This window comes from Natator depressus, chromosome 1 (assembly GCF_965152275.1).
Source record: "Natator depressus isolate rNatDep1 chromosome 1, rNatDep2.hap1, whole genome shotgun sequence".
NCBI classification, from domain to species: domain Eukaryota; kingdom Metazoa; phylum Chordata; order Testudines; family Cheloniidae; genus Natator; species Natator depressus.
In genome coordinates this window covers 111,419,906-111,447,062 of record NC_134234.1, presented here as the reverse complement: position 1 = coordinate 111,447,062, position 27,157 = coordinate 111,419,906, and the positions used below count along the sequence as shown (strand labels likewise).

At 41.2% G+C, this 27,157-nt stretch overlaps 1 protein-coding gene across 3 annotated transcripts in view; it reads left to right on the top strand.

Moving 5' to 3' along the window:
* The window catches only part of SH3RF3 (SH3 domain containing ring finger 3), a 376,320-nt gene that overhangs the window by 88,509 nt on the left and 260,654 nt on the right, over positions 1-27,157 (top strand). Inside the window, exon 1 of one of the 3 annotated variants that reach the window (XM_074964363.1) lies at positions 2,650-2,763. The exons of 1 other annotated variant lie outside the window; for it this stretch is intronic. In XM_074964363.1, coding sequence (XP_074820464.1) covers positions 2,683-2,763 — 81 coding nt within the window. In that variant the 5' untranslated portion in view covers positions 2,650-2,682. Of the gene's footprint in view, positions 1-2,649; positions 2,764-27,157 lie in introns of those variants that run through there. One more of the 3 variants, XM_074964354.1, reaches the window with a different exon arrangement.

Below are 27,157 nucleotides of genomic sequence, written 5' to 3'. Positions count from 1 at the left end.
GTGAGGACAGCTGCCATGGTGTCCCACAATAATTACTGTTATGAATACCATTCTCAGTCAGAAACAATTACCCCTCGCATCAAGACACTACTGAAAATATAACTAAAAGTGTACAAACACAGCAGTATGACTCCAGATGTGTGATATGAATGTACCTAGAAATTTTAGAAGCACCCAAGTGAATTAGGAGACTAAGTCCCATTATCAGAAGTGACTTAGATAGCAGATATTTACTAGCCCAAGTCCCAGAGGCTTTCACTTACACTTATGCTCCTAAGTCACTTTTGCATATGGTTCCTGAGTCATTTAGGCACTTTGGAAATTTTTAACCAGGGAGCATACATGAAAATCTATGGCTTGAGAGCCAAAGTAGTTTCATGGTGAACCATCAGTCATCTCTAGCTTGCTTGTAATGTGGCTAATAAGAATTCCAAGAGAACTTGCCTGAAATACCATTAAAGAAGAATGCAACTATTCATTATTATTCCACTGCATTGTTCCTAACAGCCCATTAGTACACCATACCTTGGAGGCAAACTGTATATTTCTGCAGTGCCCTGTCATAAGGGACATAGGCTAGTTTCATCAATAAACTTCAGTGTGGCAACACTGAGTGAGCTCTGAGCACACTTACTGTTTTAGGCCCCACAGGTGAATTAGTCGGGGGAACACCTATCTTCCTTGATTTATGCATTGCTGTGGTGCTCAAATGTCTGGATGCCTGGTGTGGGGCTGCAGTGCACGTACCCAGAGGCAAAAACATAGGCACCTATGGAGTTTTACTTTAAAAATTTAGGCACAGAATGAGCTTATGTGCTTACAGGGTTTGGTGGCAGCTGAGTAGGCATTTGTGAATCCCAGTGGGACTTTATTCTGGGATTTAGGCACCTAAAGTGGCAGTGAGGTGCCTAAGTACTTTGTGAATCTATCCCATAATCACTAAGAGCTTGACCCGCTATAAGCCGTGTGTAGACAGAATTTCCATTTCTTCAATGGCAGCTTCAGAAGGCTTGCGAAGCTGGGTCCTTAAACTATTAACATAGTCATATGGATTGCTTGCCCACAGTTTTCCACTCTTCTTGTTAAACATTTCTTGTGGTTTTATTTTCTTCTTTGATGTTTTGGGTATAATTGATTGCAAAAAAGGCCAATATCATTCTGTGGTGTATTAACAGGAGTGTTGTACATAAGACATAGGAGGTAATTGCCCTGCTCTACTTGGTACTGGTGAGAGTATTGTGTCCAGTTTTGAATGCCACACTTTAGGAAAGGTGTGGACAAATTTGAAAGAGTCCAGAGAAGAGCAACAAAAATGATAAAGGGTTTAGAAAATCTGACCTGTGAGGAAAGGTTAGAAAAAATTGGATACATTTAGTCTTGAGAAAAGAATGAGGGGGGACCCTGATAAGTCTTCAAATTCTTAAACTCTAAGGTTAAGGGCTGTTATAAAGGAGTTGGTGGTCAACTGTTCTCCATGTGTACTGAGGATAGGACAAGAAGTAATGGACTTAATCTGCAGCAAGGGAGATTTAGGTTAGATACTAGGAAAAACTTTTAAACTATAAGGGATAGTTAAGTTGTTGAATAAGTTGCTAAGGGTGGTTGTGGAATCCCCATCCTGTCAGGGATGGTCTAGGTTTACTTGGTCCTACTTCAGAGGACGGGCTGGATTAGATGATCTCTCAAGGTCCCTTCCAACCCTACATTTTTATGATTCTATGAGTCTCCAGCACTTATGTACAATGTTTCTATACCTTGCAGCATGAGAATCAATTCATTGCCTACACCAGTGATTCTCCAAGTGAGGAATGTGCCCCCTAGGAGGCCTGTAGGAATTTTGGGGGGTGTAGAGGGACCCAGGCCAGCCCCCATGGGGGTGGGGAGGGAGCACCACATTTCCAGCCCCACTCCACCCGCAGAGCAGCTCTGCCTCCAACCCCATTCAGCCCCCAGTCCTGCTCCACCTCCAGGCCCAGCTCCACCCTCACTCCCTCTCCTTCTCCAGCCGGAACTCCATTCTGTCTCCAGCCCAGCTCAGCCCTCATCCCCCCTCCGCCTCCAGACCAGTTCCTCCCCAACCCCAGTTCTGCCCTCAGCTCCCCTTCAGCCCAAGCTCCAGTGCTGAAGAAGCCTTGGCTGTGCAGTAATCGGGGGGTGGGGGGTAGTGTGGACAGATTTCCTTAGTGGTACCAGGTGGGGGTGCTCGACTGCAAAAGTTTGAGCACCACTAGCCTATACTGTCAAAAAACATCTAGCAGGGGATTGCAGAAGTCAGGAATACTGTGTTGGAGATTTGTATCCTAAATGAACAACCCAGACACTTTTTTTTTTCTCCTCCTTTAATTTGTTACAGGGAATGCCTCTTCCCAAACTGCCATGACAGATGGTAGCCTAGACCAATTGGTGATTACACACTTTCTGGCAATCTATAGATGTTAGCATGTGAATGCTCTCGTGGGTCTTTGTACTCATTGCTCTGCCTCATCAGTGTGTACACGATGCAGTCCTGTCACTGTGTCATGTATCTGTTCTGTCTGTCTGCTGGATGGCTGCCCATGGCACAGAGTCACTTTTCTATCCAGTCCCTCTATAACAACCTTACAGGACACAGCTTGCAGTTGCTTATGTGCTACTCTGCTCCTTCTGATCATTTCCCAACGAATGTGACAATTTGGACTGTTGATGCTATCCATGCGTTTTAAAACCAAGTCCCTGCCTGCTTGCCCGCACAATTATATTTGTATTAGTTTAACTAGAATTCAGGTATGTACTTATCTTCTTTTCACTGCATATTACTGTTACTTTTCTGTGGTAGCTAATTGATAAGCTACAGCTGGTCTTATAGAGTATGATTGCTGTATGCCTTCTTCAGGATTTCTCCATTCTGAGCTTGTGAAGTTGCTTTTAGAAAGATGTAAGGTGGGTATAAATTATTGTCTCTAAGAATTCTTGAAGGAAAAAAAAATCTGCTGGGATCTGAGAGAAATATTTTTTGTGAAAGATGCTGTCAGCTTTTTAATTCTTTTTAAACCTTTCCCATGTATTAATAAGGAAAAAAGCTCTATGGTATACCTTATGAAAACTAATATATATATATGTAAAACTAGCACTAGTATATTTTTATGTTCTTATAATGTTTAATTTCACTTCAATGTACTTCACCTTTCTTTATATATGTACTTCACCTTTTTCTTAAGGTTCTATGAAACATCAATATACTTCACCTTTTTCTTAAGGTACTATGAAATAATGCAGTATATTTTGTGTGTTTCTACACATTCCTAGAGATCTTTCAAGAGTATTTGAGAGTTGATATCACTTTCTGCTCTTTTGCATCCACCTTTACGATGTGAAGGGAGAATTGGCTTCTAAACAAGTAACTTACAAATTGAGGATAGGTGTAAAATTACACTCTTGCAGGTATTTTCTCAATACTCCAGCCATGTGAGCACATATTACTGTCTTTAAAAACACCTAATGTATATTATATGTAATAGCAATAGAATTTTTTCTAGATAAAGGTTAATGTGGGTTGGCATGTCACTTGAATCCTGCAAAATACAGAAATTTTGTTTTTTAAATTAGTAATTTTTAAATAGCGTTTTCGTAGTTTAATTATTCATTCTCATTACTTTCAAAGATTTGTACCCATCTGTCAATTCCTTTTGTGTTAATATTTTGTCGTTGATGCTATACAAGTAAATTTTGCCACAACATTTTGTTATAGAGCACAATTAGGACCCAGTGATGTGAGGTGCTGAGCACTGACAGAGTTGTGCTGGTCATCCATTAATGTCTAGGAAGAACCCAGGCTCTTACAGTGGTGAATCAGAACTTGGACGAGCAGGGAGATAAGAAACCAGCAATGAAATTTGATGTGGGCTTGGGTATAGCCAGAATGGCAACAAGGTGGATGTTGTTTGTGACTGTTTTGGATGAACTGAAGCTGAGTAGAGGGTGAGAGTCCAGGAGATTAGAGAGATGGAGGAGGTTGCAGTAGACAAAGTGTCACTGACATCATTGGGATATTTGTCTTAGCAAGGAGTGCAAGAGTAGGCCCATTACAATAAATTTATAATTTGATCATTCTATCATTTTACAAGGCGTTTAGTCTATTTTTAAAATGTTATTTCTATTGAAAAGTCTCTCAACTGTGTAGATTTTCATCATGGATAGTTCTCTGAAAACATCTGCTCAATGTGCAGTGGCAGTCAAAAAGCGAACAGAATGTTAGGAACCATGAGGAAAGGGATACATAATAAGACACAAGATATCATAAGACCACTCTATAAATCATTGGTCCACCCAACATCTTGAATACTGCATGCAGTTCTGATCAACCCATCTCAAAAAAGATATCTTAGAATTGGAAAAAGTACAGAAAAGAGCAAGAAAAATGATGAGGGGTATGGAACCGTGTCCATAGGAGGAGAGATTAAAAAGACTGGGACTGTTCAGCTTGGAAAAGAGATGACTGAGGGGAGATATGATGGAGGTCTATAAAGTCATGAATGGTGTGGAGGAAAGTGAATGCGGAAGTGTTATTCACCCCTGCACATACCACATGAACCAGGGGTCATCCAGTGAAATTAATAGGCAGCAGGTTTAAAATAAGCATAAGGAAGTACTTCTTTCCACAGTGCACAGTCAACCTGTGTAACTTATTGGCAGCAGATGTTATGAAGGCCAAAAGTATAACTGGGTTCAAAAAAGAATTTGAAAAGTTCATTGAGGATAGGTCTGTTAATGGTTATTAGCCAAGATGGTCAGGGACGCAGTCCCGTGCTCTGGGTGTCCCTAAACATCAAACTTCTAGAAGCTCAGACTGGATAACAGGGGTGTGAATCTCTCAATAAAATGCCCTGTTCTGTTCACTCCCTCTGAAACATTCAGCACCTGCCATTGTTGGAAGACAGAGTATTGGGTTAGATGAAGCATTGATCTGGCCCAGTATGGCCGTTCTTATGTTCTTAAGATTGTTTCACTATTTGGTGATGTACACGTACATATTTTAGGGCAGAATTGAGACTAGGCTGACTTCACTGGTGGCTCAGTATCTTATCATTTCCTCAGGCAGTGTACTAATGCAAAGTGTATGTATGGTAATGCTGGAAGTTCCAGACCTGTGTGACATTAGGCAGGTAAGCAACTTTGAAATTATTAATGCAGGATTATATTTGTTTTGAATAATGTTGTAATTGCAAACTCTAGTGGTGACGATAGTGTTAACAGATACAGAGGTTGCTGGCTTGGAAATTGTTCATTGGTTATTCATTTTGTGACCAATTCTGAAGAGCTCTGTCCATGCAGCACCAGCGTTCTGAATCTTGGAGGTGTTAATTGTCATCATCAGTAGAAACAACCTCATTATCTTAGAATAAATTCCTATAAAGAATCCACTTATCAGCATATATGCTGACAATTTTTCAACAGTTTTTTGTATTTTGGCAAAGGAATACAGTATAAAAATGTATGCTACCTCTTCATAGTTAAGATTGAAGCTAAATTTCCATTAGGAATCTTATTTTTCACCCACTTCCAAATAATTTCACAGAAAATAAACCAATTTGCCTGAAATGTCACATGTGAGTGTATGCCAGGCTATAATTTCTTTTTCTGGGAAGTTTGAGGCAAATCAAAGAAGGCATTTGGGAAGTATGAAGAATTGCATATACTTATTGAATGTTTTCCAGCTAAATAATTTTTTTTTGGCTTGTTATAACTCAGTGGTTTCTCCTAGAAACTCTGAATTTGTTTTAATCTGTTGGTTTTGGCAAGGATTTGTGCATTTTGCTGATCTTGGAGAATTAAATTAGCTAGTTATTAGAATAGCTCTAATGCTGACATTACAGAATATGCATGTCCTCAGTACAGACCATGAAAAGTACCGTTGGCCCGAGTAAGAATGGCCAGTCAGGAAGAACAGGGAGAGATGTGGGGTCTGGTGTGGTTAGGGGGAAGAAATAGAGGGAGAATGGGGAAGGGACCCCATTTAATGGTCTGAGATGACTACTACCTTAAAAAAAATCATTAAATCCATTTTAATTATCAGCCTTCCCATGTGTAGGTTTTCTCTCTAGTGTGGGAGAGTGGGAAGCACATTGGGAGCCAGAAAGCAGTGAGATGCATCCTTGCAAGCCCTGCCTGAATCTCTTCAATCACTATATGTATTTACCTGCAGTATATAGCTTCATAATTTGATAATTTGTTGCTTGCTGTTTCTTCTTCTTCTTTGATTTATTATTTGTATTATCGTAGTGGCTGGGAGCCCGAGTCATGGACCATGACCTCATTGTGCTAGGTGCTGTACAAACATAGAACAAAAGAAAGTCCCTGCCCCAAACGGCTGATAATCTAAGTCTTAAATTAATCTTCTTTGTCTATAATAGTACTGTTCTGCCTCTTCAATGATGTCTTGAAGAAGTTTGAATGTCTGTAAAAATGTAAATGTAAAGGTTTGTTTTAAAATAGGTCTTCTCTATCTCTAACACTTTATGGTCCAGATATTGCATTCTGTTATGCTGGTGCAGCCTCTAATTTCTATTATACAAACTCCAACCCCCCTTAATTATAACAGAGTTTCAGCGTACTAAATTCTGCTTTCTCTTACACCTATTTAACCCTATCAAAACACCTAATGACTGATAATCCTAGATTTTAAGGATGGAAGGGACCATTATGAACTTCTAGTCTAACCTCCTACATAACACAGGCCGTAGAACCTCACTCAGTAATCTCTGCATCAAATCTATAACTTCTGTTTGAGCTATAGCAGATCTTTTAGAAAGAGGTCCAATCTTGATTTAAAGACTTCAGGTGCTGAAGAATACACCACATCTGTAGTCGAATTGTTCCAGTGGCTACTTACCCTCACTTAAAAAATTGTACCTTATCTTGGGTCTGAATTTGTCTAACTTCAACTTCCTTTGGAACAGGATCTCACCTTGACTTTTTCTGCTAGTTTAAAGAGCCATCTACTATCAGAAATATTCTCCCCATGTCGGTCTTTGTAGACCGTGATCAAGTCACCTCTTAACCTTCTCTTGGATAAACTGAATAGATTGAGTATCTTAAATCTCTTACTGTCATGTATGTTTCCCAGTCCTCAAACCATTCTTGTAGGTGTTTTATGAACTCTTTCCAGTTTGTGGACATCCTTCTTAAAGCATGGATCCCATAACTGGACAGAATATTCCAGTAATGGTTTCACTAATGCTGTATTCAGAGGTAATACCACCTCACTACTCCTCCTTGATATTTCCCTGCATATGCATCCAAGGATTTCATTTACCCTCTTAGCTACAGCATTGCACTGCAGTCTCATACTCAACTGATTGTCCACTATGACCCCTAAGTCCTTTTCAGAGTAGGGATGTAACTATTGGTTAAAAAAGTTAACCGGTTAAACTGTTAAAATTATTCCGTTTATATAAATCCATGGTACGCCCACATCTTGAATACTGCGTACAGATGTGGTCTTCTCATCTAAAAAAAGATATACTGGCATTAGAAAAGGTTCAGAGAAGGGCAACTAAAGTGATTAGGAGTTTGGAATGGGTCCCATATGAGGAGAGATTAAAGAGACTAGGATTTTTCAGTTTGGAAAAGAGGAGACTAAGGGGAGATATGATAGAGGTATATAAAATCATGAGTGGTGTGGAGAAAGTGAATAAGGAAAAGTTATTTACTTGTTCCCATAATATAAGAACTAGGGGCCACCAAATGAAATTAATAAGCAGCAGGTTTAAAACAAATAAAAGGAAGTTCTTCTTCACACAGTGCACAGTCAACCTGTGGAACTCCTTGCCTGAGGAGGTTGTTAAGGCTAGGACTATAACAGGGTTTAAAAGAGAACTAGATCAATTCATGGCGGTGAAGTCCATTAATGGCTATAAGCCAGGATGGGCAAGGAATGGTGTCCCTAGCCTCTGTTTGTCAGAGGGTAGGGCTGGATGGCAGGAGAGAGATCACTTGATCATGACCTGTTAGGTTCACTCCCTTTGGGGCACCTGGTATTGGCCACTGTCGGCAGACAGGATACTGGGATGGATGGACTTTTGGTGTGACCCAGTATGGCCATTCTTATGTTATGTTCTTAACCGAGGTAGCTGGGGGGGCTTGGCATGGCGGGGGCTGGGGTCAATCCGGCCGGGGCTGGGGTCTGGCTGGCACAGCCGGGGCTGTGGTTTGGCTGGCTCGGCGTGGCACAGCTGGGGCTGGGGTCCCACTGGCACAGCCGGGGCTCGGGCCGCTTCAGCCTGGTCAGGTCTGGGGTCCCTCCCGCTGGCCCAACACGGGGCCGCCAGGGTTAACGGTTAACTTTGGTTAACCAGTAAACTTAATGCTTACTGGTTAACCTTTTACATCCCTATTTCAGAGTCACTGTTTTCCAGGATTCAGAGTAGCAGCCGTGTAGTCTGTATTCGCAAAAAGAAAAGGAGTACTTGTGGCACCTTAGAGACTAACAAATTTAGTTGAGCATAAGCTTTCGTGAGCTACAGCTTACTTCATCGGATGCATTCAGAATGCATCGGATGCATTCAGATGCAGAATTCATCTGAATGCATCCAATGAAGTGAGCTGTAGCTCACGAAAGCTTATGCTCAACTAAATTTGTTAGTCTCTAAGGTGCCACAAGTACTCCTTTTCTGTTTTCCAGGATGTAGTTCCCCAACTTGTAAGTGTGACCTACATTCTTTGTCCCTAGATGTGTGACCTTGGATTTGGCTGTATTCAAAGTTCTAATGAGCCTAGCTTACCAGGTGATCCAGGTTGGCCTATATAACTGACCTGTCCCCATCATTATTTCCCCCTCTCCAATTCATAGAATCATAGAATCATAGAATATCAGGGTTGAAAGGGACCTCAGGAGGTCATCTAGTTCAACCCCCTGCTCAAAGCAGGCCCGATCCCCGACTAAATCATCCCAGCCAGGGCTTTGTCAAGCCTGACCTTAAAAACTTCCAGGGAAGGAGATTCCACCACCTCCCTAGGTAACGCATTCCAGTGTTTCACCACCCTCGTCGTGAAAAAGTTTTTCCTAATATCCAACCTAAATCTCCCCCACTGCAACTTGTGACCATTACTCCTTGTTCTGTTATCTGCTACCACTGAGAACAGTCTAGATCCATCCTCTTTGGAACCCCCCCTTCAGGTAGTTGAAAGCAGCTGTCAAATCCCCCCTCATTCTTCTCTTCCGTAGACTAAACATCCCCAGTTCCCTCAGCCGCTCCTCATAAGTCATGTGTTCCAGTCCCCTAATCATTTTTGTACCCCTCCACTGACTCTTTCCAATTTTTCCGCATCCTTCTTGTAGTGTGGGGCCCAAAACTGGACACAGTACTCCAGATGAGGCCTCACCAATGTCGAATAGAGGGGAACGATCACGTCCCTCGATCTGCTGGCCGTGCCCCTACTTATACATCCCAAAATGCCATTGGCCTTCTTGGCTACAAGGGCACCCTGTTGACTCATATCCAGCTTCTCGTCCACTGTAACCCTTAGGTACTTTTCTGCAGAACTGCTGCCGAGCCATTCGGTCCCTAGTCTGTAGCGGTGCATTGGATTCTTCGGTCCTAAGTGCAGGACTCTGCACTTGTCCTTGTTGAACCTCATCAGATTTCTTTTGGCCCAATCCTCCAATTTGTCTAGGGCCCTCTGTATCATATCCTTACCCTCTAGCGTATCTACCACTCCTCCCAGTTTAGTGTCATGTGCAAACTTGCTGAGGGTGCAATCCACACCATCCTCCAGATCATTTATGAAGATATTGAACAAAACCAGCCCCAGGACCGACCCCTGGGGCACTCCACTTGATACCGGCTGCCAACTAGACATGGAGCCATTGATCACTACCCGTTGAGCCCGACAATCTAGCCAGCTTTCTATCCACCTTATAGTCCATTCATCCAGCCCATACTTCTTTAACTTGCTGGCAAGAATACTGTGGGAGACCGTGTCAAAAGCTTTGCTAAAGTCAAGGAACAACACGTCCACTGCTTTCCCTTCATCCACAGAGCCAGTTATCTCGTCATAGAAGGCAACTAGATGAGTCAGGCATGACTTGCCCTTGGTGAATCCATGCTGACTGTTGTCCATTTATATCAACCTGAACAAAGTATCTCCTTGGACCAATATAGGACTGAAATCTACAGAGTAACAAGACATTATGCTGTAGCATGCATTTGTTTTGTAATTTTTTTCCTATCCTTTATTTAGTAGGAGTGGTAACTGATCATTTTTAATGGTTTTGTTAGTTAGTATACTATAGTAGACAACAATTAAATTCTCAGATATTCACAAACCTTTCTGTGTTCACAGAGCTTAGCAGTGGCAGCACTGCTATGAAATAAATAAGCTGTAAGAGTGGTAAGGATATTTACTTGCAAATGAGCACACTGAGCATTCCGCTTTGCTTCATATTTCTCAATTCCAATAATGCAAGAACAAAGAGGTATTTACACTGAAGATCCACCAAGCCAGTGTGGAGATATGGGTATGTGCTTCACCTAGCTAAGGCTCCTCAGCTTAATATAATAACTTGGACTTCTGTCACTACATATATATTGTGGTTGAAAAGACCTGGCTTGGAAAAAACGGAAGAGTGGAAAGTTTACTGTGGTGAGTTATGGGATCTAACCTGCTGACTTCTACAGAATCTAAACATTTCTTCTTTTAAGAAACAAAGACAAATACAACTCTTCACGTTCTTAGTAGGTCAACTGGTTGAAACAATTTCCCACTTCTTGTACAAGAAACCAGCACCCTCTCTCTTCATTCAGAAACCTCCCTTAAAACATACTTCTTCCACAAAGCCTTTCAATCATAATCCAACTAAAGACGTTTTTAAAAAGCTCATTACTGTTTTGACATTGGACCTCATCTTGTCAGCCAGTATATTATGTGTCTGAATTGCATTCCTTTTCTAGTATAGACTGGAAGACCATTGTGGTGTAATTTTGTCTATGTATCATAGAGTAATAAGCATGCTGCTGAGCTTCGGTAAATGTCAGGGAAGAACTGACATCTTAGATCTGATGACAGGGAAATATTTTGAACAGTAAAGCAATGTAAATTGACTTACATGTTTTGTCTAATTTATGACAAAAGCAGGTTCACAGACCCTTCTGTAACTTATTTGTTAGTGAATGCTGAAATGGAAGATCTTATTGCAACTGCAGTATCAATCCCACTTTATCTTTCTGTCTCTCTGGGCTAGATCCTGGCCCTCACAAAGTCTGCAATGCAGTGCAAAGGAGCCTTAAAGCCAATTTAGCCATTACTTTGGAACTCCTCCAGCACTGGGGAGTTCCTGGGTGATGTAGACCTGGCATTGCCAGCTCTGTGCAACTCCCCCTCACAATCCCCGGTGTAATAATCTGTCGGGGTGGAATTGGAGAGAAGGGCCATGACCAGAGTGCCACTGTACTCTGGGGATCCCTGGTTGCTACAACAACGTACTGGGGAACATTGCAGACAGGTGCAGCTAAGAGCAGCCTGGAGGCTGCTCAGTGGCCAGCCAAACACATTGCTATCCCCAGGATTGAGGAAGGGGTAGAAATGGTGCAGCACCAACACAACTGAGGATCTGGCCCTTGGTCTCTGCATTGCTCTGTGCCTCTCACATATGTCTAAGATTTTTTTAAAAAACTAAAACATAGGCAACAGAGACTGTGCAAAATTTATAACTTTGTAAGGAGCTATAGCTCCATTGATTTCAGCTGGTCCTGCTTACACCAGGTTAGAATTTAGCCTACCAGAGTGAGCCTTTGATTGGATTCTGCCACTAATATAGCAATGTATCTTATTACCAAACCTTTCTTCTTTCAAAAAATCACTTACTCTGGGGAGTCTTACCTTAAATAGCAGCCTGTGCCTAAGAAAAACTGTTAATTGAAGTTAGCGCTGTGGTAACTAATGGTTACCACAGGAAGATGGAAAGGATTTAATAAGAGTGCTGTAGTAGGTTGTTAAATGTTCAGCTATTTCTTCCTTCTTCGAAAGGGGAAAAATGGCAAGTACTGTGGCTTAGCTATCTTCATTCATTTTAAAGTATGCTTATGATTGAGGAATGGAAGGTAAACTTGCATCTGCAAGAAAAGTCTCCTGGATTGGTCTCCTTTTTGCAGTACTGTGTACTACCAAAGAGGAGAGAGGCAGATGATTGCCTTTAAATGAAGCAACCTTCTATCCAGACAGAATTTTCACATGTATATTGCAATATGATTAAAATGTGACCAAGAGGCAGATGATACCGTTACCAATGGAACTGCTTATCTTGATGGACACATTGAAGGGAGAGAGTAGTTGCTCCCTACTGTTAAAAATAGTTGTTCCCTCTTGTTGTCAGTGTTTTATTTTCTTAAGTGTTCTCAGTAATAACCATTTTGGTTTATAGATACAGAAACTCAGTAAGTGTCAGCCTCCTTGGAGAAAACAGTACATATTATTACATGTGTACAAGAAGGATTTTTTCCCCAAATAATTAAAGGTATCTACAAATACAAACTTCTATATGGCTTTAAAAGGGGGGAGATTTCAAACAGATACATTTTGAGGTATGAATATAGATGAACAAATGAATAGCACTGCATTTTGGCTGGCAGCTGGAACAGAAAAGAAATTGAGGGGACGAAAGGTCAGTGATTAGAGAGGAGTGTCTTGACCTCTATTCCAGACTTAAGTGAAAAAATATGAGAAATGCTCCCTAAACTGACAAAACCACCTGTGGATAAAAGGTGGCGATGATCGTTAAGCTGTCATTCATGAAAACTGAAGGAAGGCAGAGGGATGGCTGTTTACTTTAAACATCCTGGGGAGAGAGAGGATTTCCATGACAACACATAGCTCAGCATATGATGATAAAAAAGTCTGTTTCCAGAATTTTAGCCAAGTCTCTTGAGTTTCTCTCGCATCTGAAATTTACTTGTAATATCTCAGGCTAAGTGTGTATTAGAAGGGATAGAATGAAATTATCAGATTAGTGGAAACATTTTAGAGTTTCAATTTCTAGGCTGTTTGATTTAGTGGTTAGCATAAGTCAAGGCAACACCCCCTTCCCCCCTCTCCACCCCCGCCGCTTCGGTACATACTCAGGCAGCTACCCTGAGTCACTGCCTATGTCGCTATGGCCACACTGTTAATTCTAGCACGCCAGTTTAAGGAGAGCTAACATGTCTGTCTACCCATTCTGGGAAACACCCTTGCAGTTGCTGTGTAGACATATTTTAAGTTAAAAAAATTCTCATACTCCTCTGACAAAATAAAGCTAATGAATCTGATGTGGGGTTTGATCACTTACATATTTTCCACCAAAGAAAACTGAAAAGAATTTACTTCTGTGTTTTTAAATAATCAAAACTTTTTGCCAGCTAAATAATTTAAATATTTTTTGCACATCATTGTTTTCATTCTCCAGAGAGAGATTTTGTGGAAAAGTATTCCCTTGTTGAGCTCTGAGCTCTGGTTTGGGGTCTTGGTAGCTCATTCCCATGTTTAATCATGTAAGACTTAGCTAGAAGCAGAAACTTAATTTGTCAGAATACATCTCATTTGGAAGTCTAACGTGTAGAGATTTGATATGTGAACATGAGACACAATTCCTTCAGAGCTATCAAAAGCTGTCTATATACTATTTTTCTCCCCCCCAAAATTTCCTCAACATTACTACCACCATTTCACCGCCAACAGTGATAGCAACTCTGTCAATTGTTAACCTAGAAAAAGCATTAAAGGCTAGTGATGGTTTTTATCATTTTGTCATCTAATCTTTTGCACAGCAGATCTGGATGATCTAGTGGTAAAAATGCTGGCAGTTTTGCTGGGACTTTGCCTACACAAGCATTCCTAGCATTGCTGCCACTGGTGGATTTGAATCGTTGGCAGCAACAGTGGGAGCTATGTCTTTGGAGAAAATGCTTGTGGTGTCAAGACCTCAGAACTAAAGAGAGTCAGGTACTCCAGAGAAGTTTATATTAGCTGTTATCTGCACCCTTCCTGGTTTATGCATCTATTAAGATTCTTTTATCAAATACTGTCAGTACTGATCTTTCTGAAACTCAGATACTTTCCTCAAATGTTCAGATTTGTTGTTGTAATACAGTGTGTGTACTGTTACCGGGGTGAAATCCTGGCCTCATTGAAGTTAATGGCAAAGCTCCCATGTTACCCACATGCTCTAGAGGCACCCTAATATGGCTGCAGAAAAAAGGCCTTAGACCTTACACCTATTGACTTCAGTACAGCCAGGATTTCACCCCAGATGTTTAAATCATTATTCCAATACCATTGAATTGCTTAGCCAGTAATTTAACTGACAGTATTCCTCATCTTCCTGGCCATTGTTCTCCTTGCATCTATCCACAGACTTGCCGTTCCTCATCACCTTAAGCCCAAATTTATTTTCCTTACCTTTAGTGCTCTCCATTCTATGCTCTTGCCCTGTTATGTAGAAGGCTTCTGTTCTAAATTGTGCCGTCAGTGAAAACTAACAAAAGTCCAGCTTGGCTTATTGTATAAAATCACTTATAAAATTAAGCAAAAGTTGGAGACAATCTGGTTAAAAACTAGATGTTTAAGCTAAGAGAATTGATTGGGTGCTTTTCTTTCACAAAATTGCTACAGGAACAGATTAAATGGTGTTGGACTGAGGGGATATGGTCATAATTGGAATCAACAGAAATGCTTTGGATAATTTTGATGAGAGAAGGCTGCACCTACTTCAAGACTGGATTTCTGGGGTTTACTCGACAACGTGCTTGGGCCACTGGGCCAAACAGCTAGCTTGTTCAGTGAACAGATGAGGGAGAAAACTTGCCCATCATGGTTCTTGCCCCCCGCCTCCCCCCCAGCATTTGCTGGGACCTCAGAAAATATCATCACACCACTGGGCTTTTATTTTTCTGAGGTTGAAAGATTCCCAGACCAGACTGGGTGAGGAGAGAGAACTTCATCCCCCATCACCAGGTTCAGCTGCATCCTAATAAGTGCATCTGATGTGAGCCTGGGTTCCTATTATCACCCTTTTCCTAGTGTGTCAATATTTTTAAATTTCCATCTCTTATTTCTCCTCTTCCATATCTTTCACTTTGCTTTAAGAGTCTGGCTTAGCTGGCCAAAACAAATCAATTTTTTGTTACACCACTGTAATGAAAAAGACAAACTATAAACAGTGCTTTCAGTCCTACACTGGTAATGTTTGCCAGTAGCAGATAAGACCATATCAACAGTCTTTAACAACATTTCCCAACAGCTAGTTTGTAATTGTCTGTAATTTCCCAACAGCTAGTTTGTAATTGTCTGTAATTTCCCAAAAGTCAGTTTGCAAGTGAGAAAGACGCAGACCAAAAGTGCATCTTCTGTCTTTGCTCTTCTTTCTCTTTGTGTTTTGCCTTAAAGGGAACAGGACCGGACCTCAGCAATAGCTTAAGACCACCTGTAACTTTTTCTTTTGCTCCCAAAAATATATTTAATGTCTTTTAAAATCAATGGAAGAGCTGTCAAACAAGGAATTTCCACCCCTATAAAAGACTGTACTTTTAAAAGAGAAGGAAAAAACTTGGAAAGTTTCAAATGCTGTAACAGTTTTTGATGCTTTTTTGTTTAGTAAAAAGTTAAAAGATTTTTATGGTGGTTGTTCAAGGGGAGTAAGCCAGACATAACTTGATGTAGAAACAGAAGCCACAATTATGAACTGTTTAAAGTTGTAGCAGTGAACAAGGACTTCAGAAGAACACCTTAAGCCTTGTATGGCACAAGATGCTTCCTCTTAATATCAACAGAAGAGCACCCTTCAAATATAACTTTAGATTGCAGAGTTGACCCCATCTTTGCTCTGTCATTAACAAATGCTTTTACCCTTTTCCCAGAAGCACCTTTGTGCTTTCCTGTATACTGCTCCCTGTGCTTGGGAAGAACTCCCTGTAAAAATTAGCAAAGCCAATCATCTTGTATGCTTTTAAACCCCTGCTTGAAACCTCCTTTTGCTGTGAGGTTCTGGTTACGCTGGTGACTGGTTAGGCTGGCAATACTGAGAACACCGTCTTGATTTGTTTACATGTACACATTTTTTCTACTGTAACCTGGTCCCCTCAGCTGTCCCATTTTTCTGTTTTGTTCATCTATCATGTTTTGTCTTAATCTTGCTGTGATGGTTTGGGGAAAATGTCTATACAACTTATGAATTCTGTTTGATGCAATGAAGTTGTTATAAAATTGTTGAATCAGGGAATTACCCTCTGTGTGAATGTGGAGTACCGCAGATATGGACATGGGCTGTAAAACAGTACTTAGCAGACCAGGAACAATGGGTAATTGTTAACCTTAACAGCTGTGCTCTGACCGAACAATGTATATGCTAAGAAGGTTGGGTGGAGTTTGGAGAAGGTACTTCTTCCAACTTGACCTTGGGTAGGGGGAGTGGGAGAAAGTGGAAAGTCCCCAAACCGGACAAAGGGATAGAGTTGGCAAAGTAGGGGTTTAAAAAAGAATCACTGAAGGAACCAAAGGGGTTGGCTTTTGGAGGGACAGGAAACTTTGTATAAGAGGGGAAGAGACAGGGATGCTTTCATAGCGTAGGGATTTAGTTTAACTGTTGGACCAAGGTCAGGGAAGGCTAGCTGTTCTAGAGAATCATAGAATTTCAGGGTTGGAAGGGACCTCAGGAGGTCATCTAGTCCAACCCCCTGCTCAAAGCAGGACCAGTCCCCAACTTAATCATCCCAGCCAAGGCTTTGTCAAGTCTGACCTTGTAAACCTCTAAGGACGGAGATTCCACCACCTCCCTAGGTAACCCATTCCAGTGCTTTACACTCTCCTAGTGAAAAAGTTTTTCCTACCATCCAATCTAAATCTGCCCCACTGCAACTTGAGACCATTACTCCTTGTTCTGTCATCTGCTACCACTGAGAACAGTCTAGATCCATCCTCTTTGGAACCCCCCTTCAGGTAGTTGAAAGCAGCTATCAAATCCCCCCTCATTCTTCTCTTCCGTAGACTAAACATCCCCAGTTCCCTCAGCCTCTCCTCATAAGTCATGTGTTCCAGTCCCCTAATCATTTTTGTACCCCTCCACTGACTCTTTCCAATTTTTCCGCATCCTTCTTGTAGTGTGGGGCCCAAAACTGGACACAGTACTCCAGATGAGGCCTCACCAATGTTGAATAGAGGGGAATGATCACGTCCCTTGATCTGCTGGCAATGCCCCTATTTACACAGCCCAAAATGCTGTTAGCCTTCTTGGCAACAAGGGCACACTGTTGACTCATATCTAGCTTCTCATACACTGTAACTCCCTAGGTCCTTTTCTGCAGAACTGCTGCCTAGCCATTCGGTCCCTAGTCTGTAGCAGTACATGGGATTCTTCGGTCCTAAGTGCAGGACTCTGCACTTATCCTTGTTGAACCTCATCAGATTTCTTTTGGCTCAATCCAAGTCCCCATGGTTTCTGAAGAGAAGTCATGAGCTGCAGGGAAAGAATCCTGGACATTCCAGAGGGATCTGCCCAAACTCAAAGAAGTCTCCAGAGTGATGAGGGACATGAGACAGGCAAATGTGTGCAAGTATATTATTTTGTATATATCTGTATATTCCTTGTGCTATTAAGTAAATACTAATGATGTTTTAGATCCTGTACAAAGTCTGTCCTAGTGTTTGTTGGTTTTTGTTTTAGGTATCCTTGAAGAGGTAAGTTGTAAACCAGAAGAATCACACTTTCAGTGGGATTTTGGGAAACGTGCAAGAGATGCAGGAGATGCTAGGGGGAGATGGCACTAGTTTCAGGGTCTAGATGATGTAAGTTACACCCAAGAGAGATGTCCCCAATACCAAGAGGGGTGTCAGACACAAGGTTTGCCCTTGGAGTGTGTGCCTAGAGCCCCAAAGTTAGAGACAGTGTCTAAACGCTGCCTAACCCCAGCAAGCTATGGGCACATTGTTTTCAGCATTTGGATGGTCTTGCAGCCATAACAAGGGGAGTTCAGCTAGAACTGAGACATTTGTTAAAGAGCATAGTACAATCAGGAACTGATCCCTGATTGGGGCTTCCAGACACTACTCCAATAGAAATAAATTATAATAATCCTTTTCTTTTAGATTTAAATTTACTAAGTACATTGAAGTTCCCTTTTTATTTGTCTTTATGTGCTGGTAGTACTTTCTTTATTGATTTAAAAACAATGATTTAAAAACTAATCTGAGGTAGAGATAAGTAGAATTGTATGTGAACCATATAAACATTTAATAAACACAAATGCTTAAAGATTGTGGGGGAAATGTGCACATATTGTATTTAGCTGTAGCTCAAAGGTGCCTTATCTTCTGATTTGCCATTATGTACAAACCTTTGTTGGTATTAGAACGATAAATACTACATTAAATCTTTAGGAGAAGGCATCCGCATTGGTTTTAAACTATGAATACTTTCATTTATTTCTGGTACTTTGAAATCTACTGAAACAACTATTCAATGTAAGAGTGAATATTAAATTTACTGCAACCTGAGCAGTATATAATTGTCTTTAAAAGAGCTATTGTACTTTATTTCATATTTGATAAAGGAATTAAGCTGAATGAATGAAAACTAAATGTGCCAGTTAGTGAAATAAGATACCATCAGTTCTGTTAGGTAAACAAAAAGAGCTGTTAAATGAATAAAGTTAGTCTGCACTGAGTCAATCCTGATTAAAGTGAAATACTGTGATGCTTCCCAGGGTAGAGAGGCACCTCGCTACTCCTTGTCCTTAGTGTGAGGAAGCCTCATCTGTGCCTGCCAAGGGTCAGCTCCCAGACTCCACCGGCCACTGGCAACACAAGCACTCTTCTCTTAAGGTATGTCTACATTGTGATTAAAAACCTGTAGATGGCCAGTGCCAACCGACTCGGGCTCATAGGGCTTGGGCTACTGGGCTCTTTAATTACAGTGTAGATGTTCTGACTTGGCCTGGAGCCTGGGCTCTTGGACCCTGTGAGGTGGGAGGCTTCCAGAGCTCAGTCTACAGCCCGAGCCCAAACATCTACACTGCAATTACACAATCCCTTTGCCCAAGCCCCGCATATGGGCCAGCTGCAGGTGTCTAATTCCAGTGTAGACATACCCTTAGTCTGTGCAGCTCTGCTGTCCCTCTGCAGGTAAGCAGTAGGCACACTCCAGCTCCCGATCACTCTGAGTATCCCCCTGGAATGTCCATCCCTGGTCCACTGGACACTCACAGAATTCACAGATCCGCTATTCCCTGAGGAACCGTGCGTCTCAGCTTACCAGTTATGTCTCAGGATCACCTTTCCATTCAACTTACAGCACTTAGGTACGTTTATAATTCAAATAAGTGTATTTAACAAAGAATAGAGATTCTAGAAAGAGCAAGTAGAATGGAGAATAAATGGTTACATATAAAATAAAATCATAACATTGTCATACTGTCTGGAGTGGTTCACAACTGAGAGTGTCTGTCTCAGGGCAGACTTCTCAGAAAACAAGAAAAAACACCCCAAACTGGTGGTATATTCTATTAAGTTTCACCAACCTAGTAATAAATATGAACTCCTCTATCACTATACCAGTCTTACTATGGGATCACAGACAGTCCCCTTAGATCTCCAGTCTCTCTTGTTACCCAGACAAACTGAACTTTGTGGTAAAAGGTAACTTAAACCTCAAATCACACCACATCGGGTTTCTCAGTCCAAAGAGACCAGTCAATTACGCCAGATCAATTGGTACTCAAGATCTTACACCAAAGACAATGCTGGAAGGCAATTCTATAGTAAACAAACTATAGGTTTATTAGTTAGGAAAAAAGAATGAGTATTATTGAGAGGTTAAAGCAGGTAAAATATAACAGGTAGATCACAGTTTGTAACGCCAAGTGGTGGCAGTGATGTAATATACTGCCAGTTTTTCAAAAGTCTCTCAGGGCTACCCAGGATAACTCTGGGGATCTCCATTTTCTTGTTCAGTTATTCTTCTCTGTTGGAATCCAAACAGTCCAGAGATGATGGATCATTTCTTGAATCCATATTTATTACTCCTTTACACAAAAAGCTAGCTGACGGTGTCTGTACCCAGGTGGGGTTTTTTCTTTGATGACAGATAGTAAGGAATACACTCAGAGTCCTCAGAGTATTTTAGTTACAGGGTACTACACAAATGTAAATGTTTGCTGTTACATTATAATAGGAATAGATAAGCAAGAACAATACAAATAATGACCTATTAGTTTTCATGAAATTTAAACATCTGAATACACACTTATACATTGAACAATTACTTTGTATCCTAATAGCAAGTAAATTGGCCTGAAATCACTCTTACATCTAACAATCACTTTTGATTATACTAACACACAAGTGAACTCGCCTATGACCCCAATCTGACCTGGTTTGCCAGGTCACAAACATGGTTTCTAGAGCCTAAACTTAATGAGACTCACCTGTCTCATAAAGGTTAGCTCACCCAAAGTCACCATCTTAGTGTTAAACAGCCAGATCAGCTGTGATCCTTCATTCATAAGACAAGCCAGCTGGTGGCTTGTCCTTTGGGTGAAGAGTACCTGGGTGTACCTCTGCTCTACCAGATAAAGTTCCAACCATCCATTGTCTTCACTTCTTAAGAGGATAACCCCTGCTGCTTGGTCCCTCCCCCTGCATAGAAATCTCCCTTGAAAACTTCACAATCTCTTGATTAGTATTTTGCTCACTTGATTAGCAGTTTGCTCAGTCTGTAAATAGGCATTCACTTGGATGTATATGATACTCAATTTACATGTAGCCAGACAGGTAGATAAGCATCTCCCACCTGAAAGAAAGTCATCTTCTGGTGACCAGCCCCAACTCAATTAAGAGTGTAATTTATATATATATATATATATATATATATATATATATATATATATATATATATATATATGTCATTCCTTACATGTTATCCATTCATACATATTGTGATGATTTTGATGATCCGGGTGCCATAGCCTTTCAGCAGAAACCTTACATAACTCCCTTTGATGAACTCTGATGTACAAACCAGGCCCTGGGGAGCTGTGTAACCTTTATGCACCCCTGTGCCCTCTGCCAGTTGTCACCAAGAGGACCCTGGTTACAAATGCATCGTAATCAAGGGCCAGATCTTCAGCTAATAATTGGGCCCCAAATATCTAACAAGATGCTTAGGGACAGATTTTCAAAGTTGTGCACCTTGGAGAGACACAGAATATCATTTATCTATAATGTGTGTAAATCTGTTTTACCCTTTTACAAATGTGGGAGCCTTTTAACTGTGATAAGTGCTGACACCACCAGTATTGTCTGCCTTTCAAGATTTATCCCTCTTTATATTTTTGGAAGGAGTTTTCTTTTCATCTAATTCAGATGTTAGTAAAAGATAGCCTTGAAGCATCAAGACATTTCTTGCCTGGGTCATTTTTGTTTTCTAATCCATTGATGAAACCATATTGCCTTCTTAAGGATTTTAATGGAGCAAGAGCTGTCCTAAAAACAGCAACGATACATTAGCAACTCTTTTACTTGCCATTTGATGTTACACAGTACTCATCTCATACAACAAGTCTGAATCCATTTTAAATTTATCTAATGAACTGTTTTCTGAATTTAGTTGTTCAGGGAAACCTTCTGCTGTGAGACTGAATGCCAAGATATGTTTTTACACCAGTTCACAACAGATGGCAGAGAGTGGTTTTCTGGACTATCTAGTTAAGGGGACCCTGTGCCAAGACATAATTGTGCTGATGTGTATACAGATACTGTTTGACATACAGTCTGTGTCGATATGGAGGGTCAGAGTTTTGGCTTTGTCAGTCAGTACTGTAATGTTTATAGTCAGCAAACAAAACACCCTTTAGAAAACTTGCAACGGTGGCAGAAAGCTAAAATATTACTTCATCTCCCTCACCCTAAACCTTCAAAATACTGTTGCATATTTTAGTGTCTTATTAGCCAAAATAAAAGAACATCATCATTGATGTTTGAAAATGCCTTCATGTATGATTTATCTTCCTCACATCCACGAATGTGGAAAGATTGACATTCTTGTATTTACATATCTCAGCTGGAGGAACGGACCCAATGTGAGATGAGTGTCCTTATGCAAACACTTTTGTTCCTTCTCTTCAACTTTTTCAGTCTCTCTTACCTTACACCATCACTATAACGTCTAAGACTGAAAAGTGTGTTAGATATGAGCGGGAACAGGAATGAGGTACAAATGCCCAATGTGCATCATGGCTGTGCATGGCCATCTCATTCCCATTCTCCTGCTGTATGCACTGCCAATGAATGGAAAGGAGCAGGAATAGTAAATACACCAGGGCCAGTCATTTTATGTGAAACAGTCTTGATAGATGAGCTAGTTTTTGGAGTAGAGCCAACCATACTGCAACAGAGAACAGTGGATCTGGGAAAGAAGTGTTTTCCTCTAGCTGTTCCTCTAAGCCAGATTTTCCGATCAGATAAAACTCCACCTGGATCTAATTTTTCTTTATAAAAACTTGCAGAGCAAATTTCTCACAGCTACTTCTACCACTGGGTTCTTATTTATTTATTTATATCTGTTTCTGTCTGTGCCTGTCTAAACTCTAGCACATCCCATATAATCTGAAGTGCAAGTTTTATAAAAATACAACTAATAATGTTTAGAATGGACTTCCTGGATAATAATACTTCCCTGACCCTCAGTATGTCCTTCATTATGGTCTCCAACATAACTACCCTCCATCTCCTACTAAATCTGTTCCCTTAGGAAAAGTCTGTGAGAACTGATGAGTCTTGTCTTAAGGTTCCCCAAATCTGGACTTTGGGAAACAGAGTTGGGAAGTAAATTCCAGAGCTTATGATTCCTTTCAAAATAGCCCTGCCACCAGGTCCTTTGTGTTTCAATCAACTGAAGTACCTCACATGAACACAATTACTGTGTTGTCACATAGGAACAGAAATAGTCACTCATGTAAATAGAGTCTGTACCATTTAGAGCCTTATAGATCAGGACAAACACCATTTTAACAAGGAGGCCATCACATTTTGTGCTAGCCATGGATGACATATGGTTTGCCAGTGTAACCCCATGTTGAGGGTATGATGGGTTCTTCCCGGAGTGCCACCTGGAACTGGAGTACCACTAAGCCCCCTGACCCACCAGCCTGGGCTCCCTTTACACTGTAGTGCAATGACTAGCCTGCATTTTCACCAGCACACATACAGGTAGGGACACACCCAGCTGCAGTTATATGCAGATGCTGTTATCAGCTTTGCATGGGAAGGCTCCAGCTAAGGAACTTCCCAGCTACTCAGGCACGCACCCTTCTCTGGAGTGTAAACCCAAAATTATACCATCTTGCGCTGCACAGGGAATTGTACATCATAAGCTCATTAAATTCGCCCCTTCCTTCAGTCACACTAGTTTTAGATAAAGCAAAAACAAGTTTATTAACTACAAAAGATAGATTTTAAGTAATTATAAGGGATAGTAAACAGATCAAAGCAGATTACCTAGCAAATAAACAAAACACGCAAACTAAGCTTAATAAACTACATAGATCTGATATGAATAGAAAATCCTCACCCTAAAATGATGAAAAAACAGGCTGCAGATTCATAAGGGACAAGCTGCACTAGCTTACAGCTTGGAATCCCCAGGTGTTCCATTCACAGGCTAAAAATCGCTTTAGTCTGGGTCCAGCACTTCCCCCAGTTCAGTGTTTGTTCCTCAGGTGTTTCCAGGAGTCTCTTTGGGTGGGGAGTTAGTGGAGATGATGTTACTCCCCTGCCTTAAATAGCTTTTGCATATGGCGGGAATCCTTTGTTTCAAAGCTTGGGTCCCACGCCAGTCAGTGGAAAAATACTGATATCCCAAGATGGAGTCCAGCACCAGGTGACTGGTCACATGTCCTTGTAGTGTCACAGCAGCTATAACTCTGAGGCTATCTGTAATGTTCTCAGGAAGGCTCCCTGTTGGGAGAGAAGCTTCTTCTAAGGCCTATTTTTTTTTCTCCTAATGGCTCATTAACCTGAATGGGCCGTTCCCAGCCAGCCATCTAGACTGAGAGCCTTTTGCCTAGTGGGCTTTCCCCAGGTTTAAACACATCTGTAATACAGATACCTAGTCAATATTCCTAACTTCAGATACAAAAATGATACATGCATACAAAAGGGATAATCATATTCCATAAATCATAACCTTTCCAATGACATCTCACATGACTTATCCTGCATAAAATACATTATGATTAAGACATAATCATATCATAATAATATCTCAATGAAGAATATGGGATTCAGTGTCACAGAGGGCATTACAAGAATCCACTCTCAAGATGATGAAGGTTTGGGTAGCCACGGGGATGTGCATACGAATGAAAAGGGTACAACTGTCATTGTGAATTCAGTAGTAAACAAGCACTCTTTGCAATTGATGCTACTAAATATCCAGAAGTGGCAAGGGATCCAGTAAGACTTCTGCTTGCAGCAGCAGAAACAAACTGCAAACTAACTAAAGGTTATGGTCTAATTTCCACCATTTCTTTTAGTTGGTTCCTCCACCCCCTGTAAGTCTTATTCTTTAGCTGCTCAGAGTATGTTTAAACTATACTTCATCCTAAATGTATTGTCCCAGTGGCCATTTGTTCAAATCAACATGTAGAGGTATTATCTTAGAAAACTAGGTTTTTCTAGTGGACTTTTTTAAAAATATGACTCAGGGTGGACTGATTTAAATCACCAAATGGAAAGCCTTGATTTAAATAATTGATTTTAATTGATTTTTCCATTTGTACTTCAGTTATCTTCTAAAGAAAGGTACATTCTCATTGGTTGATATAAGAATTAAAACATGTTAATTTACACCTAAATAGTGTTTTTACACTAGATTTGATATGCCTTTTGCTACCTAGGAAGGTAGCATTTTCTTCACATATTGTCATCAGAATAGGCCAGTTTTTAATAAATAGCTGAAAACAGTCAACCATGGAATTCCATCACACATCTTGGGGGATAACTAGTTTGGATCCTCCTGCTCTCTTCAGTGAAGCTGAAGCAAAATTTTTGTTATGGACTTTTTCAATTTCAGCTACTTTTTCCTTTATTCCTGGAGTTGTACTTAAGTCTCTGCTTAAAAAATGCATCAGATGAGCACTGTACCCTCTGTGTTATAACTTTCAGGTTCTCTTCTTCTAGATTTCTTCTTATTTTTTGCTATGTTTGCAGTATTACCTGTCACAAAACTATGCATTTAACATTTGAACTTTAGTTCGCAGTTCATTATAACTTTTATTGCTACGTCTTTGAAGTATTCTACTGCAGTGGTTTTCAAACTGCGGGTTGTGACCCAGTAATGGGTCATGGAACATAAGGCACTGGGTCATGGCAGCTCCAGTCAGCACTGCCAACTGGGCTATTAAAAGTCCCGTCGGTGGTTCTGTTCGGCTAAGGCAGGCTAGTCCCTACCTGTTCTGACACCACGCTGCGTCCTGGAAGCAGACAGCAGCAGGTCCGGCTCCTAGGCGGGGGGGGCCATGGGGCTCTGCGCACTGCCCCCGCCCTGAGCACCAGTGCTGCACTCCCATTGGCCAGTTCCTGGCCAATGGGAGCGGGGGTGGGGCAGTGCCTGCGGGCGAGAGCCGTGCAGAGCTGCTTACGCGCCTCCACCTAGGACATGGACCTGCTGCTGTCTGCTTCCAAGGCGCAACACAGTCTGCGGTGCCAGGACAGGCCTGAAGCCTGCCTTAGCACCTCCATTGCGCCACTGACCGGGAGCCGCCCAAGGTAAATTCATGCCCAGCTCTGCGCCCAATCCCCTGCCCCAGCCCAGAGCCCCTCCAAACCCACAGCCCCTTCCTGCACCCCAAACCTCTCATCTCTGGCCCCACTCCAGAGCCTGCACCCCCAGCCCAGAGCCCTAACCCCCTCCTGCACCCCAACTCCCTTCCCCAGCCCAGAGCCCCCTCCCCACCTGAACTCCTCATTCCTGGCCCTACCCTGCAGCCCTCACCCCTGCACCCCAACCCTCTGCCCCAGCCCTGAGCCCCTCCCACACCCCAAACCCCTTATCCCCAGCTCTGTTGAGTCACGGGCATCAACAATTTTCTTCAACTGGATCGCCAGAAAAAAACGTTTAAAAACCACTGTTATACTGTATGAGCATTTTCTGATGTAGCAATTGTTTCTGAAAAATAGACAATCCCAGCTTCTGCTATCACACAAGCCCTTATTACTGGATCATTGTGTACAGTGCTCCATCACCAAGGTCCAGATTAACAAATGTCCTGTCAATATTTTTTGCACACTGTTCAATTTCTTTCTCATACATTGTGTCCAGCAACCTTCCAGCAATGTCTGCTTTTCCGGGAAGAGGGTTGAAATGACTGAACTATGTCAATGAAATGTTTATTCTGAACAACTTGAAAAGGAGAATTTGTTGCATAAATGAATTGAAATGAATTTCATCTATGGAGTCTTGCTGGAATTTGCTGTTTCTGATTACGAATTTATCCATGGTTTTCCTGGATGATGAAAAGTCTTTTTCTTAATACAGGTAATTTACTGCCTGATGTGTGCTTAGTTGCAGCACTGCTGGTGGTACCAGCAGATGATTCTGAAGTTGTCCACATTGCAGATGATGCGCATTTATAAACTCTTATGAAACAAAATGGTAAAAAAAAGTCACTCTCAGTCACTATTATTCAGTGCACTGCTTTAAAGAAATTAGATTGCAAATGAAAGATTTCTCCTACTGCAGCTGTTTGTACTTGTACCACTGATTAAATGATATAATTGATTCTAAACCCAGTTTTATAGCGAGAATAATAAATCATAAGGATTATCTAAGTCAGTGGTTCTCAAACTTTTGTACTAGTGACCCCTTTCACACAGGAAGCTTCTGAGTGCGACCCCCCCTTATAAATTAAAAACACTTTTAAGTATATTTAACACCATTATAAATGCTGGAGGCAAAACATGGTTTGGGGTGGAGGCTGACAATTCGCGACCCCCCATGTAATAACCTGGCAACCCCCTGAGGGGTCCCGACCCTCAGTTTGAGAACCCCTGATCGAAGTCCATTTAAACTCTTATCTATAGCAACATACCAAATTGGCCTGAAAAAACATTTTTAAATGATAAAATTCATAAATGCCTAATAAATCTTTACTTTTAA